The sequence below is a fragment of the Cololabis saira genome, chromosome 16 (genome assembly GCF_033807715.1).
Source record: "Cololabis saira isolate AMF1-May2022 chromosome 16, fColSai1.1, whole genome shotgun sequence".
In the NCBI taxonomy this organism is placed as follows: domain Eukaryota; kingdom Metazoa; phylum Chordata; class Actinopteri; order Beloniformes; family Belonidae; genus Cololabis; species Cololabis saira.
Window position 1 is genome coordinate 10599954 of NC_084602.1, and position 17388 is coordinate 10617341.

General features: G+C 42.1%; 3 protein-coding genes across 3 annotated transcripts in view; 2 read left to right on the plus strand and 1 right to left on the minus strand.

Annotated features, from left to right (window-relative positions):
* Window positions 1–1400, minus strand: part of trappc12 (trafficking protein particle complex subunit 12) — a 56500-nt gene extending 55100 nt beyond the window's left edge. Inside the window, exon 1 of the mRNA XM_061743009.1 lies at window positions 81–1400. Within this exon, the coding sequence (XP_061598993.1) occupies window positions 81–1397 (1317 nt within the window). The 5' untranslated portion in view covers window positions 1398–1400. The remainder of the gene's footprint in view (window positions 1–80) is intronic.
* Window positions 1–17388, plus strand: part of adi1 (acireductone dioxygenase 1) — a 263833-nt gene that overhangs the window by 60455 nt on the left and 185990 nt on the right. The gene's annotated exons all lie outside the window — the stretch shown is intronic.
* Window positions 5158–17388, plus strand: part of eipr1 (EARP complex and GARP complex interacting protein 1) — a 90054-nt gene continuing 77823 nt past the window's right edge. Inside the window, exons 1-2 of the mRNA XM_061743580.1 lie at window positions 5158–5320; window positions 5411–5494. Coding sequence (XP_061599564.1) covers window positions 5279–5320; window positions 5411–5494 — 126 coding nt within the window. The 5' untranslated portion in view covers window positions 5158–5278. The remainder of the gene's footprint in view (window positions 5321–5410; window positions 5495–17388) is intronic.

Below are 17388 nucleotides of genomic sequence, written 5' to 3' on the forward strand. Positions count from 1 at the left end.
AAAAGACCGGTGCTGGTACAAAATGGAACGTTTTCAGGACTTTTCAAGGACACATCTTACCGCCTCACTGCTTTTCTTACCTGCAGGTTGTCAAACTTGAGTCCAGGCATAGTCAGTCTGCTGGTCTCCATGTAAGCCGGGTTGAACTGTTGCGTGGCAACGGAGATTAACACCTTCCTCGTCTCCTCAGACGGGAGCCAGGCGTCATGGCGCCGATCCACCTCGCTCAGGCTTAGCGCTGTTGCAAAAGGGTCGTCGCTACCAGAGAACACAGCCTGGAGCTGGTTAAAGGGCTGTGCTGGTGGAGCTGCATTTGAGACTATGGGTTGAGCTGGAGCAGAGATACTCTGGGGAGCAGCGGGTTGAGGTTTAGTGGTTTGTTCAACAGGAGGGGCAAATGCTGAGCTCAGACTGGGAGCTCCAGAATCCAAGGGTCCTCCTAGGGTGGAGATGGAGGACGGGCTGGAGGGCAGCTGGTGCTCAGGGGTGAGAGCTATGGCTGCAGGACCAGCTCCAGGAGGAACCTCTGCATTGGGGTTTGAAACAGAGATGAAGGAAGATGTTGAAGTAAAAGAATCAAAGAAGTCGGAGGCTGGATTGACATGTCCATTGTCAGTAAAGAACTTACTGAGGCTAGGACTCGGCTGGCATACTAGTGGGACAGACAGCTTGCTGGGGGTCACAGCTTCGTCGCTCCCCCCACCACTCCCCATGGTAAAACTGGGGGATTTGATCAGCGTGGGCTGGAAGCCGTCAGGCGCCAGCGACTTCAGCTGGGTCCCCTGGCTGAATATGGTGCACACTGGCACAGGCTCCTCTTTTGGGGTCGTCCCACTGGTCGTGCAAGATTCTGTCTCTCCACCATCATTATCAGATGAACTGGTTAGTGTGCCGCCTTGAGGTGGAACACTGTCAGTGACTATCTCTTGAGACTCCATCTGCTCCTCTGCATCCTCTTCTGAGCATCCTTCCTCCTCATCGTCCACAGGAACCTCTAACTCAGTTGCATTCTGTCCGATCTCACTTTCCTGTTCTTTGCTCCCTGAGACTACAATCTCCTCGTCTCCTGCATCCAGGAATGAGTCAATCTGAGCCACGTCGTCCTCCTCGCTGTTATTGGGCGAGTCAGAAATCATGACGCTCTCCATCATCTGGTCGTTCAGTCTGTCCATCAGACTCTCGGAGGGTGTGGCGCTGCTGTCCTCCTGGGGGGTTGCAGACTCCTCCTCTTCCAGGGCGATGCTGTCCTGTGGGGGTAAGGTGGTGTCTTGGAGGGGGGCCGGGCTGCTGGTCGTCTCGGGGGGGGCTGCAGACGACCCTCCTCCTGTCACGCTCATGTCTTCCACTGCGATGTCCAAACTGACAGGCCGCTGGGCATGAGCCTCCCCGGCATCCATCCTCCTTGATCTTAAGAGGTCAAACACACCAATTATTTAATATTGTCAATGTCAATGTCAATTTTATTAATATAGCACATTTAAAAACGACTGAGGTCAACCAAAGTGCTGTACAGTATACAATAAAATGAAACAATACCAAAAGAAAATACAGTACAAAGTGTAGAAACAATAAAATCACTAACATGCTAGAACAATCAATAAAATAGTAATAAAAATAGAGAATAGACGGCAAAGAACAGACACACAAAGTGCACAATCACTTCTCACAGATGTAGGTAACTAATTTATCGTACACTAAAAGCCAAAGAAAATAAATAAGTTTTCAAAGAAGACTTAAAAACCTCTATGGTCTGAGCAGATCTAATATACAGTGGCAAACTATTCCACAGCTTAGGGGCAGCCACTACAAAAGCTCGGTCAAATTTAGTTTTGAGCCTGGATTTAGGGACGTCCAAAAGCAACTGACTTGACGACGTCAGTGCTTTGGCTGGTGTGTGAGAGTGGAGAGGTTCTGTAAGGTATTGGGGAGCCAAGCCATTCAGTGATTTAAAAAAAAAAGCGGCAGAATCTTAAAATCAATCCTGTAGTGAACAGGAAGCCAGTGCAGGGAGGCCAGAACCGGGGTAATGTGGTCACACTTTCTAGTTCCAGTCAACAATCGAGCAGCAGCATTCTGCACTAGCTGCAGTACAGCTAGTGCACGTACACGTACAGCGAGTTGCAGTAGTCTAGCCGTGATGTAATAAAAGCGTGAATGACCCTCTCCAAGTCTTTTGGAGATAGCTAGGCCTTTACTTTGGCCAGGAGCCTTAGCTGAAAAAAAGCACCTTTTACTACAGACCCAATCTGTCTATCGAATTTAAAATCACTATCAAAAGTGACACCAAGGCTTTTAATAAAATAATTCATTTTGGAACCAAGGGGGCCCAGGGCATCAACAGAGTCATTTAAAACAGCCGGATGTCCAAACACAATAACCTCCATTTTATTTTAATTTATATTCAAGAAATTTTGTTCCATCCAAACCTTAATGTCTTTAAGGCAAGCTAGTAGAGGCTGCAGAGAGTCCTTACATTTTAACTTTAAAGGAAGGTAGATTTGGACATCATCTGCAAAACAATGAAAAGAAATGTCATGCTTTCGGAGAACAGAACCCAGAGGGAGCATGTATAAAGAAAATAATAATGGACCTAAAATGGAGCCTTGGGGTACGCCACAAGTAAGAGGGTCCACACTGGAGGAGAAATCACCCAAGTGGACAGAAAAAGACCTGTCAGTCAAGTATGACTGACAGCATGAGAGCCGCACCTTTGATACCCATGATTATTGATTAATATTCAATGACAACATCGAGGAGTTGAATGAATGCTTTATTCCGAACATGGGAAAACATAAAAATAACACACAAGTCAAAATAGTCAAATCAACAAAAAATAAATAAATAAAACAAAACAAGGTTACCATGTCCGAAAAGGAGTAGAAAGAAGCATGTGCTTATTTAATCCTACCCCTTCTCCCTCCTCAGAAATTACAATCCTCAGTTGATTTCAATATCATATTACATATTTACATTACATATGTACATATTTACAAACAAAGAAAATAAATAATGTGAGTAAAGAAGTGACTAAATGATGTGTGGAAACAGCTGGTGATCGTCAAAGCCGTTCATCCTCCCTGTACCCTGTGAAAACCATATTTTTGTACCATTGTTTGAACTGGCTCATGCTTGGACATTGCTTGAGCTCCGCACCCAAACTGTTCCACAACTTCACTCCACATATGGAAATGGTAAATGTTTTGAGTGTTGTGCGGACACAAAGATGTTTTAAATTGTTCTCCCCTCTCAAATTATAATCCCCATCTCTGTTAAAAAACATTTTTTTTTTTTATATTTCCAGGAAGCATGTTGTTTTTTGCTTTGTATATAATTTGTTCTGTTTGAAAGTGAACCAGATCAGTAAATTTTAATGTTTTGGATTTTAAGAAGAGTGAATTTGTGTGATCCTTGTAACCGGCATTATGAATGATCCTTATGGCTCGTTTTTGCAGCATTGATAATGATTGTAGTGTACATTTATAAGTATTGCCCCAAACCTCCGCACAGTAATTTAAATATGGTTACGTCCAAAGGTGCATAATCCAGGTGCCATAAAGTAAAAATCCAGTCCAGCAGTTGTTCCAACCGGTCACTAAACCAGCTCCTCTGCAGGTAGGTGAAAGGTTGTTAGTGAAAAGCCCTGTTTTAAATGTACTGGCAGATCCACAGGTATATGACTGACCCCATTTCAAATTGGTCTTAATTTAAGATTGATTCAAAACATTAAAGCACATTCAAGAGGTGTATAATCCACATGCCCAGTACTCGAGTTGAGGGAAGATGGCATCCCCCCTGAAATAAAAATGGTCAAAATCATCCCCCCTGTAAAACTGCCATCCCTCCTTTCCATCCCTTATGTCATTTCATCAATGAATGTGGTTTTACTGCTATTTCAACATTTAGAGTCATCACCAGAAAAATAAGACGAGAAAAATAACTTATTTGACAATTTTCACCTGTTTCAAGTACATTTTCACTTGAAATAAGTAGGAAAATCTGCCAGTGGGACAAAATGTATCTTCTCATTACAAGCAAAAAAAAAAAAAAAAATCAGATCTTTCTACTTATTTCAAGTGAAAATCTACTTGAAACAGGTGGAAATTGTTGTTTTTTCCAGTGATGAGTCTTGTTTTAAGTCTAATGAGATTTTTTTTTTACTAAAATGAGACATTTTAACTATAAATAAGACAAATATTCTTGTTAAGATTTTGAGTTTTTGCAGTGATCAATTTTACTTATCCTGTGAAGGACAGAGACATATTGATAAATTCAGAAAACTGTTTTTTATTGTTGTGTTTTGATGTATTTGATGTAAGCCCAGTGGATATTTAAAGCTTACAGAAGGCTGCATTTAACTGCTGCTATGTCATTCCTGCAGTATTTCTGCAGATGTTTTGGTCACTGCTATTATTTGTAATATATTATATTATTTGTAATCAGCACCAATTATCTGTCCCCATATGATAAAATCCACCATCCCCCCTGATTTTGTTTTACAACTCGAGCACTGCATATGCCATAAAGTAAAAACGCTGCTGTGTTTCTGGATCAGCCTGTACATTTAGAACAGGGTTTTCACTAACACTATGGATCTGCCATTTCCGGTCACTCTTAGCCGAAGCTAAATGCTACAAGATCACACCAGTAACAATGCATTACAAGTACGGAGGTCTTTATTTAAACTTCGATTACAGCACTATTAAAGGAAATATTCACGCACTGCCCTGCCTCCCTCGAAACATCCCCCCCCCCCCAGTTTGAAGCTTTATATATTGATATTGTTGATGATAATAAATCAGCCACTCAGCTAATGTGAGCTAGTTCATCATTAACTTGCGACTCTCGGGCTTTTCAAATAGCTGTCAACACTTTAAAATGAACAGACAACACAGCATACATCGTCACATCACAACGTGCAACAGAAAAAGACAAAAACAGAAGTAAGTTTTTAGTGTATTTTGCTCTTTACCTGAATGACAGATGAAGGCGAAGTGCGCATGCGGGCCGGAACGGAGCTTCGCTACGGCGGCCCGGAGCGGACAAAACTCCCGTCACGTGTTCCTGCTATTCTGGACGGCGTTTTACGCAATTTCACCAGAGCAGAGCAACGTTCACAACTCTAGTTACGTGTATTTGTGGGACGCTACCTTCTTACCTCGCTTTGTAAATCGCGGAAGTCCTGTCAATTTGTTTTGGTTTTCTGTTTTTATTCCAGCTCTTTTTTTAAACAACGCTTTGGAGAGGATAAGCGATAAAAACGTTGGAAACAAACTGAGGAATGGAAGACGACGCTCCTGTGATTTATGGACTTGAATTCCAGGTGCGTAAAGGTGGCTGTGATGACATATTCATTCAGAGTGATATCATGCTGCTATTCTGTTGTATTGATAACAGCTGATGTGTGTTGCAGGCTCGAGCACTCACTGCCCAGACAGCTGAGACTGATGCTATTCGCTTCCTGGTGGGAACCCAGTCCCTGAGATTTGACAACCAGGTAGGAAACAGAATAAAAATATGTAATAACTGACCAACTGCCATTCCTTTTAAAGCTGAATGTAATGGGGTTCTAGGCAGTACTCGAGTTGTAAAAAAAGAATCAGGGGGGATGGTGGATTTTATCATATGGGGACAGATAATTGGTGCTGATTACAAATAATATAATATATTACAAATAATAGCAGTGACCAAAACACCTGCAGAAATACTGCAGGAATGACATAGCAGCAGTTAAATGCAGCTTTCTGTAATCTTTAAATATCCACTGGGCTTACATCAAATACATCAAAACACAACAATAAAAACAGTTTTCTGAACTTATCAATATGACTCTGTCCTTCACAGGATAAGTAAAATGGATCACTGCAAAAACTCAAAATCTTAACAAGAATATTTGTCTTATTTCTAGTTAAAATGTCTCATTTTTAGTAAAAAAACATCTCATTACACTTAAAACAAGACTCATCACTGAAAAAAAACAACAATTTTCACCTGTTTCAAGTAGATTTTCACTTAAAATAAGTAGAAAAATCTGCCAGTGGAACAAGATTGTTTTGCTTGTAATGAGAAGATAAATCTTGTCCCACTGGAAGATTTTCCTAATTATTTCAAGTGAAAATTTACTTGAAACAGATGAAAATTGTCAAATAAGTTATTTTTCTGGTGATGACTCTAAATGTTGAAATAGCAGTAATACTACATTAATTGATGAAATTACATAAGGGATGGAAAGGGGGGATGATTTTGACCGTTTTTATTTTCATCCCCCCTCAACTCGAGTACTGGTTGTAGGTGCTGAAGAGAAGGTGGTATTTATGAATGGTGCTCACACATGGCCTCTCCTTTGCCTGAATTTGTGGATGCCACAGTGAACCTGGTTCTTAGATGGTGATTTCTGGAAGTTTTATTGAGTCCATGCTTTGACTTCCACCACACAATCACAACTGTTTTTATAATGCAGAGCTGCTTGATGGCCTGAAGATCAAAAAACCAAAAGGGACTGCTCACATTACTCATGGATATTCAGACTTGCATAAAAAGGAATAGAATGAGTGAAAGATAGAATTAATGGTGGTGGGATCCCTATGCAATGAGCCAGATCAATCTTTTATCTGAGGGATCATACGTGAGACTGCCTGGGACGTAGTTGATGAGCCAGGAGCCGAGTTGTGTTGTCACCATGTTCATAATACTGTATGTGGAGCGTGATCGCAAGAGATGTCGCTCTACATCACTTGTGGTGATGAGATCAAATTCAGTCTGTAAATCAACTTGCTGTTAAAAGTAAACTGGGAGAGGGGCAAGTAGCAAGTTGTTGGTCCATAAAATTACTAACTAATAAAATGGGAAATAGCGTACCTGTAAAAAATTAAGTATCTGACGTTTTTTTCTGATATCACCTTTTAGAAGCTGAAAACTAGATTGACTTACCAATTAATATAGCAACCATCCCTGGCCTTAGAGTTGAAATCAGAGTGAAACAGCTCAGAAACCCAGGGACATTTAAAAGGGACCTATTATGGCATATAATACCTATTTTAAACAGGCCTTGAATGTCTTAAAAACAAGCTTTTGATTGTTTTTGATAAATAAATTAGAAATTCCACCTCTGAGCCATGTCTTTATCTTCCCATTCTCTAACCTCATTATCTATGTGGGATTCTGAGTGGGCGGGGCTATGATAATGAGGCTCTGTGCTGATTGGCTGCCTGAATGACGCGATACACCACTACGGAAAAATGGCGGAAGTTCCGGCCGGCGGAGTTAATTGTGGGCGTGGTTTCACGCATCGCTCCCGTCGTTACGTAACGACAGGAGCAGAATCATTTTCAAATAACCCCATGACTTTTAATATTCCAGCTCAAGAATCGCACAGAGGACCCAGTGAGTGGGACATCAGGAGTATTATTATTGGTGGCTATATGTTAAATTCCTAGAGATAGAAATAGACTGAATGCGGATCCCCAAGGAAGGAAAAGAAAGAAATAACAAAAAAACACACTGAACTGCTTCCTCAACGGTGTGTATCACTTCTCGGTTCTCTTACACGTTGAGCGACCTGATGAATGTGCTGGCCTCTTCTGCCGACCTGAACTCCCTCTCTGCGCCGTTGTGAGTGATCCATAGGCGAGCCGGGTAGAGCAGACCATAGCAAATCCACAGTATTTCGTGGAGCCGGCGACGGATTTCATTAAAGGCGGCTTTGGCACAAGGCGTCTTCGGGGTGTGGTCGGACAGAAAAACTCAACTCTAGTATTTTCATGAAATGATAAAATTTCTCACTTTCTACTATAACCAACTCATTAATTTGAGTCCTAATATTGTCTTGAAACAGAAATGCTCACAGTGAATAGAACATCTTGCATAGACTTTAGATAAGCATGTGTAACATCCAACATTCAGCAGTAAATCAATGTTAAGTTTAATTTATTAATTCATTAATTAAAGGGTTCTGGTCTTATCTGTCTGACAGGAGTTTTTCCTGTTAACTTAGGCCAGTACTCTTCTGCAGTGTCTGTGCTCAGTTATGGAGTTCCCCAAGGCTCCATACTTGGGCCTCTTCTTTAGTCTTCTCTTTGCTACATTCTTCCTTTGGGGAAAGGACATTCGACTCTGCTAAACTGTCTTAGAGATGTGCATTCATGGATGAAGTCATGCTTCCTAAACCTCAATTAATTTAAAACAGAAAGGATTTTATTTGGAAAATCAAACCTCCAAAGCCGGCTATTGATCTGATCACTGATAGGCTTGCACCGATAACTGAGCGGCCGGTACTGGCAACTGAGAAGGCGACTGCTCACATTACTTGGCCAGTAATTTTGGTGTCGAACCCAGCAACTCATTGGATCGCCTACTGTCCCTGATGTGGGTTAGCATTGGAGAGACTAACGACTAGCACGCCTAGGCTGGTCACTCACCGGATTGTGTACTGCCTCTGTTACCCATTTTCACAGATATGCTGACGTTAGCCTTGGAGAGGCTAATGACTAGTATCTCTAGGCTGGTCACCCACAGCATGAGACACGTCCCCGACTGTCTTTAAGTTTGGACAGGCTGTGCATTTATAGTGAGAAGCTGGCAGCTATTGTGCCAAATCCAATGCCGACAATGGCCCGCTGGATCGAAAGTAAAAAAGAATAAAAAGTTGTCATTCTTTGCGAGTGTTTCTTGCACTTACAAACAACAGAAAAGCCAGAGCTAATAAGTGCTTTTTCAGTTTTGAGCAGTGTTGTTGATAAATTCCCTCAATATTGAATTATATTAATTTTGATTCTACTCTTCATTTTATTCAAGACTAAAACTAATGAAGATAAGTTCCATATATATATTTAATATACGCTAACTGCTTTCATAAACACTTGCTATAGAAATAAACTTTGACTTGACTTGATTAATACTCATAAGACCTGTTTAATCGTGCATTCATTTCACACATTTGTACGATTAGTCAGCAGTCCATCATGGAAAAGTGGCTGATTGTGTTCTAGTTCTTTGTAATATGTCAATTCTGCTGCTCTTGGCTGATTTGCCAGCTGGTGTTTATCCATACAAACCACTTTACAGCAGCAGTTGCTTCTGGATACGTTGCACTTGGCTGGAATTCCCACTCCACAGTCTAGAGTGAAGTCAGAGCCTAAGGAAGTCGCTAAAGCTGAAGAAATGCCCACAGCCGCTACCGGGTGGGCCAAGTTGATGTTATTCTCTAATTTTGATGATTTTACTGTTAAAGAAATTCATAAAGTTCTTCAATACTGAGAGCTGCATGAATGCACGGCTCAACAGAGTTGGGACTCCTCGTCAGCCTGGCTACAGTGCTGAACAGAAAACGTGGGTTATTTTTATTATCCTCTATCATCGATGAATAATAAGCTGTTCTAGCTTTGCGAAGGGCTTTTTTTTATATACTATTAGACTATCTTTCAATGCACAATAAAAGACTACAGACTTACAAGAGGACCTGTTCCTTTTGATTTTTACACACTTTTTGTTTCAACCTCCGGAAATCTGAATTATACCAGGGAGTTAAGCTCTTATGGTTAGAGACCCTCTTTCTCAAGCAAGTGCAAGTGCATCTAAAGCTGAGTACAGCAAATCTGCAGTGTTACTGACGAGGATATCGACATCTGTGGAGTTAGAACCTAGGTCACTGGCCTCGACTGCTTCACTATGTTCCACTGTGGTAAGATGAGCGATGGCCTCCCTAAATTTAGTAATAGCTTATCAGATAAACATCTGATAAAATAATACCTCCTATTTTGCACTTTAATGTCGACAATGTTAAATTCAAACGCCATTAAATAGTGCTCAGATAGGAGGGAGTTTACAGGCGACACTAACAGATTATCGGTTTCCACGCCGTAGGCAATGACGAGATCGAGGGTATGATTAAAACAAAGAGGAAGAAGAACAAAACGCGGCAGAATTCTGGGTGGGCTTGGACTTTCACTAGTTGGTTCAGATTGTAATACTGTAAAATTTCTGAAACTAAAAGCATCTCAGGCGTATTGAGAGAAGCTCCCAACCACCTTGATGGAATGGCGGCGCGGCACCCACCTACACCCGCTTCACCGAGCCCCAGAATCCCTTTCCACGACCACTTTCACCAATTTTGTTTATCCTAGCTGCGGGCCAATGCAGCGCCATTGAATCAGTTTGAATGAAGGGATTATTGATTATTATTCTTCAGTTGCACTGGCCAGCACAGGATCAACCAGGACGTTAACGGATGCGTCATTCATTTGCAGTCTAGATGTGGAGTTGTGTTAAAATCTCCTGCTCCTGCTGGAGCTCAGAGAGGCTGCTGCATGAAGACTAGCGGCCTGAGAGATTGCCCTGGGAAAGGGAAAACGCCACGCTGCTGCTCGCTGTGAAGAATGAAACATGCTTTCACGTTTATCTTCCATAATACCTGAAAAATGTCGCTAGATTTGCTACTAATCTCTTTTTGGAAACAGACAACAAAGTGGTCTGAGGGGTCTGGAAACCAACTAATTATAGCAACAATGCGGTCCATGACATTGAAGTTAGTTTCTGATTTGTCAAGCTAAAGATCCACTCTGCATTTTAGATAATTCATTTATTCATTTATTCATTAATAATCATCAGACTCCTCGGGCAACTTTTTTGTTGCTTGTTTTTTAGTTACTTATAAAACTTATAATGTGTGATCTTGGTTGTAAAGTGGGTGCAAGTAGGGAGGTTGGGGAATCATATTTAATACAGAAGGATCAACAACAGTTTGTGATTCTGATCTGTGTCCTTTATTTAGCTGCATGGACACGTTTTACACTTGCTTTCCATTTTAAGTGTTGACTTTCAGTTACCTCCTTACTCTCACTCTTTGTCTGGTTCGTTCTGGTTACCTAAACCTTCCGGGAGGCAACCTCCAGCTGGAGTTTCTTCCCAGCCAGAAGGTCACCAGTTCGATTCCCGGCTGTGTGAGCTTCTCTCCGTGCTTGCAAAGTTATGTCAGAAGGGCATCTGGTGTAGAAAACACAGATCAAGTCTGTGTGTGGACTATGAAGATTCACTGTGGCTACCCCTCCATCGAGAGAGGGACTTATACGAAACTTAATTATTTTACTTTACATTGTAAAACATTCAGACACACGATAACAAGCCGTAAAATGAAACTCATACACAGTACCAGAGATTAGCACCAAGATTTAATAACAGCAATCTCAAAGAGTCATGGATGCGACCTCGGAGATTTCTCTTATTCTGTGATGAGTAGATTGTGAATTGAGTTCAGATATTAGTTCTCATTTTTATCACTTATATCATGTTGTTTTACACAAATCCACGGTTTAAGATAAGCTTAACAACCACTTTACTGGGTACACCTGTTCAACTGCTCATCATCACACATATCTAATCAGCACCTTTAATACATTGAGGCATGTAGGAATGATCAATATGTTGAAGTTCAAACTGAGCATCAAGAAAGGTGATTTTTAAAGTACTTTGATGGCTGTTTGTCCTCAGATGGTTGGATTTTGGGTTTACAGAGCCCATGATTCAGCTGCAGGATGCCCAGTTGATCCCAGTGGTCATAGACGGATGACCCGCATTTGTGATGTGAGGGCTATTACCCTGACCCAACTAATATTAGGGCGGGACTTCAGGCCCCAACTCATGATTTAAACGCAACAACTTACCTGAGTATTGATGCCGATCATGTTGATTACCTTATGACAGAAGTGTACCCACACTCCAGCTGGTAAAAGTGCCATGTCACAAGGGTCAGATCATCTAAATCTGGTGTCTTGAACATTAACATGAGATAATTGTAATGGGCTGGGTATTGGTAAGAACCTCACGATTCGATTTCGATTATTTAGGTTTCTATTAGAGTTGTCCCGATCCGATCACGTGATCGGAAATCGGGGCCGATCACGTGATTGCAGACTCGATCCGGACTCGGACGTTATGAGCCGATCAGGAATCGGATATATATATATCAGGGTTTCCGTTGTCCGGTAATTGCCGGACTTTGTCCGGTAAAATATGCCGAAGTCCGGTATTTTATAATCTCTCCGGTCAAAATGTCCGGTGAAAATACTCACTGGCGCCGACATCCACGTGTGCGTTGATTTATGGTTCCGCGTCGCACCGACGCAGAGTCTACAGCGTAGGGTTCGCGGCGACGCGCACCCTACGCCAGACCCTGCGCTGAAGGCTCTGCGTTGCGCATGCGCGGAGAGCACTGCATGCGCGCAGAGCACGCCTGTTTGTTTTGAAGCTGAAGCAGCCCTATGCTATCATGTCTGTTGTGTGGAATTACTTCAGAGTGAACGAGGAGAAACAATGCTGTCGCAAACTGTAAGATTTGTCAAATGGGGATTTCGAGGGGTGGCAAGGACAAAGCTGCTTTTAACACCACAAACCTAGTTCTAATGTTGCACTAGTAGTCTACTCCTACTACTTCTAATGTGAAGAAAATGTTTTTATACTGACTTAAGAATGTTCAAGCTGCCTACCTCCTATGTGCTCAGTTTACAGTACACATGTTAAAATATAATAAAAGGGTCATCCTGCATAATTTTCTTTTCTCTTCTTCATTTTTTATTGTTTTATAAAAGTATCGGATCGGGACTCGGTATCGGCAAGTCCTCAAAATCAAAGGACTCGGACTCGGACTCGGGGGCACAAAAACCTGATCGGGACATCCCTAGTTTCTATTCGATATTGATTTAAATGCTTTAATATCGATTCAGTAAGACATAGAAATACACAAATACCTGTTGGAAATTTTTCATAATTTTTATTTCGGCCTACGGTGAAATTATACACCCCCCTACTTTTGTCAGTTTCTCGTGTTCCTTCTTTAAATGGGAATTCAAAATGAGTCCAAACGTCTGATCTGAAAGATTTTCCGCTTGCCATCGTCGTTGTTTGGTCGCCACCGTCCACAAAACGTGAATCAAAAGAAAATGTTGCGCACAGCGCCCCCACTGGCCAGGAGGTGAATCAATTCAGAGGCTTTGCTCAATCAATATTGAATCAGGGCGGGGATAATTGCGATGCATCGATTTTTCGATATTTTTACCCACCCCTAAATGAAATGGTGACACAGGAAACTTTGATCATGGATGAGCAACTGACAAATCGTCCCGGATCTCTGAGGGATATTTCCAGCAACTTGTTGATTTAGCCATGAAGAATTAAGCCGGTTTGGTTGATACTAGTAATAAAGTGGCTGGTCAGTGTGTGTGTGTGTGTGTGTGTGTTTTAAAAAAAAAAAAACAACGTTATTTTGACACTTGGCACTAGTAAAAAGGGCGTTTAGGGCTCTAATCCCTAACCGGAGTCCTTATTCATCCTCCAGGTCACGATCTTTGAGGTGGCCCCACAGCTGAATCCTGGGCTCAGTCTCTCCAGTTTGTTTTATTCATGAAACTCTTTTTATTTCCCATGCTGCATACGTTTTCCAGCTATAATCAGTTAACTCCTGAGGTGAGTTTGAATTAGCTCTTATTAGCTTATTTGTGTAGGTACGTATTTATTTATTTTGATCACAAACACAGTCACGGTTGACCGTGGCAGACCTTTCTCGCAACTGCAGCTAGCAGACACCCATAGACATAATAAAGAGTAGACGCTGCATTGTGCATGAGAAACGTCTCCGCCATCTGCTGCTACGGATGAAAGATGCCAGAGCTGTGGAGCGTTTCCTTGTTCTAATCCTAATCTTTGGACCATCGGAACCAAGAAACGGGGGATTGCTTTTCACAAGTAAGACTGAATATCAATATTAGTTGTATTTAGTTATTACAACAGTTACTGCCCTGTAATAATCTGTCCACCAGCAAGATCCGGTCCAGCTAGTCAGGCTCACTCACATTTAGTGCTAGTTATGTAAGTTATTTCATGAAAGTAAATCTATGAAACTTCATGAATCTCACATTCTGTAACACAGATGGAGATTACAACTGAAATTCTGAATACTGTTGTAAAAATAAGCCCAGTGTGACTGAGTATTTTACACAGACAACAATTATGTCCATCTTTAACTAAAGCTAAATATTTATTCTGTTTCATACCATCTTGATCCATTTTAATACATTCAAAATATGTTTTTGTTAGTTCAGAATAAATATGGTTCTACTAGGATAATGTCCCGATGAACAATGGATTAAAGAAAGGTTTGAAGAAATTTGAAGAAAGAAGGTAACTTCCTTTTGTAAAAATGTCTCTGAAGACTCTCCCACATCAGGTTTCCCAAGATGAAGAGTTATGGAAGAAGTGGGAAGTTGCTGTGAGAAGAGAGGGATTTACCAGCAGTTATTCCTCTGATACGCAGCCAACACTTCAAGACAGAGGATTTGGACAGAACACTGAGTGACGCGATGTGTGAATATATTCATGTTACACATGTATTTAAAAAAATTCAAATATTTGTATATATGTATTGTTATAGTGATTATATTAATAGAATCAAGCATTATTTTGTGTACCTGGACACATAAAATATTACCTACTATCCTCTTGCAAACTATAAAAATAAGCTTTTTCAGTGTAACCAAGCATCCTTTATCATTGCAACATGTCTGATTTTTGCAATAAAGGAGATCTATTGAGAATCCTGTGAGTTTTGGTCAATTTGAACAAGTGAAAAGGAGCTGATGACGGATCCAAGACGACGGCCACGTGGCTCTCAGCGCTTTATTATGTCTATGGCAAGCAACGACTGGGTCAATGATACACTTTATTGGGCAGAATAGACAACCAATCCCCCCTCCCTTCTTTTTTAAGTCATTTTCTTGTACTGGTCTGTAAGCTAATGAATGAATGAATATTCCGTCGGAGAAGAAGAGCCGTGATCAAAGTACAGTCGTGTCCGGTGGTCCTCGCTCGCCACATACAATAACAGACATACGCGTCAGCGCCATAGATACAGTCAGCGCACCCAACGTGGTGTTGTGACGTCACGCTACCGGGACCGCTTCAAACGTGAAGTCGCTGGCCGGCAACAGCTGCGGCCACGGAGTGTTGAGGGTGACGTCACGTCTACTGTCTACTGAGCAGATCCTTGGTTCTGTTGAAATGTAATTGGTTCTGCTGCTCTTAAGCCGTAGGTTTCCTGTTAGACATGTTCGTTCCTCTTTCTTTCTAAAAGAAAGAAGCCGGAAAAAGAAATGGGTGGTGCATAAAGGCTGAGGGCAAAAAAAAGGTTGGCGCAGGATGCAGCCAAATGTGCCAACATGACGGTGAGAGAGTGGCGGAGAGATTGAGGGCAGCGTGGGCACAGCCAGCCGGGCCATTGACACAGTACTGAGCAGCATGAGCCGCATCAGCAGCAAGATCTGCCTACGTGGCCCCATCATCCCAGACCCATGGCGTATACTTTTTGGATGTGTTCAGGGCACAGAAAAAAACATTAAAGGTAGCTTATCATCGGTAATGTTATAGTTCAAAACAAAATTGATACTGGCTGACCAGAAAAACACACCTTTTCTTCATTGCAAAATAAAACGTATTTCAGGAGAGAGCCTATATTTATATTGTGATAATAGACATTTTCACCAGCTCAAGAAAAATAAATTAAAGTGATTTGATTAATTTACACTGCGTGCGTGCGTGCGTGCGTGCGTGCGTGCGTGCGTGCGTGCGTGCGTGCGTGCGTGCGTGCGTGCGTGCGTGCGTGCGTGCCTGCGTGCGTGCGTGCGTGGTGCTTTTCTTATTTGTATTTTTTTTTTGTGTCCTAATACTTATATAACTTTAGAAAAGAATTAACGTTATCATTGTTGCTGTTATCGTTATTAAGTGACAAGTCTGTTTCTGAATATTTGCTTCTGTGTTGATAAGCTGCCTGTTTTTTATTTTGATGCTTTTATAATTAAACACAGTCACACACACTCATATGTTTACATTGTTTTTATACTGCCAATAAAAGTATTTGTCTTAAAATGATGGTTCCACTTCATGCAATCAAATAAAAGGTCAGTCCAAACCAAAGTCCCGGGCTAAATTTCGACCGCAGCCCAAACCCCTGACTGGTACAGTATGAAAAATGTTTTTTTGTATTGGCATTAATAAAAAAAGAACGGAATAGTGGGAGGGAAAAGTGTCCCAGCAAGGCTGTTTGAAGGCATGTGCACATGTACTGGGTCGTAGTTTTGGTACCGAGGCCTCTCGATTCCACAACGGCCTACACTCGCATTGCTCCACTCTCGCCAAGCTTGAGCACAACTGTCACTTCTATCAGTCCACCATTACACATCATTAAAGAACCTTCTGTTTGCTTAGAGTCTCACAATCAGGACCATGCAGAAGAGCACAGACACCATGACGGCACCTCGGCCGACTGCATGGATTTTTTTTAGATGTTCTAGTTGGATACAACCTGTTGCTTTGGTTTGATTTCTTTTTTTTTGTATTATTAGTGCTTATATCATTAAACACACTCATTTGTTTAGTTATGGTTCCACTTGTATCCTTTGTGTGATCAGATAAAAGGCCTTTCCAAACCGAACTCCCGGTTTAAATTTCAACCACAGCGCGCCCTGACTGGTATGAAAAATGTTTTTTGGATTGGCATTTCAGCTCCGATAGCTTCTGCTGTATCCATAAGCCTGCTGGCCTCTCCACCTCCCATTAAGCATAATGCGGGGTGGAAATGTCTCTCTTAACTCGCTGAGCACCTCTCAAATCCCTGAGAGACCAATAGTTGGAATGACAGATCGGACGGCGCCTCGGCATGGCATTTAAGGCTGCTAACGAGATAAAACGCCCAAGCTTGGCACCTCTCACCCTCTCACTACTCCTCCGTCCCGCTTACTGTCATCTGTGCGGCTAAAGAGCTTTAGCAGCGAAGCCCATGAAGTGAGGGCCACGAGCCAGTTCAGCTTTATCCCTCCCGCACCCCCCCCCCCCCCATCTTAGCAGTCTCCCTCCTCTCGTCCTCCCTGACTTAATTCCTCCCACCACTGGCACATAATTAAAAGTGCTGGGATCATACCCAAGTGGCTGAAGGCTATGAGTCACTCCCCAGGCTTGGAAGAATGAGGGATAAATCACCTGCGGGTGGAGGGCTGGAACTTCTCTCCTCTTACACCTTGGTTCATTTGGGGGGGACCCTATTATCAAGCCCTCCAATTACCCTGTCCCACCAGCCTGAATTTATTTGTGCGGCACCTCCACCACCATAAAATTATAACTTTGCGTAATAATTTTTTGCTCGATGCAGTCCAACCCAAGGTTAATAGCTGCCGAGCTGACTTTGAGGAGGCTGAAGGATGCTGCCGCTCCAGTGCTCTCCTCCTCCTCATTTACTCCACCTTCTCTCATCCCCATGTTCGGCCTGTAAAAGTACTACAGGCAAGGGGAGTGGAAGTGCCTGCAAGGAGTTATTGTCCAGTGCAACCCTATTAACTGCTCTCCAAGGTGCCG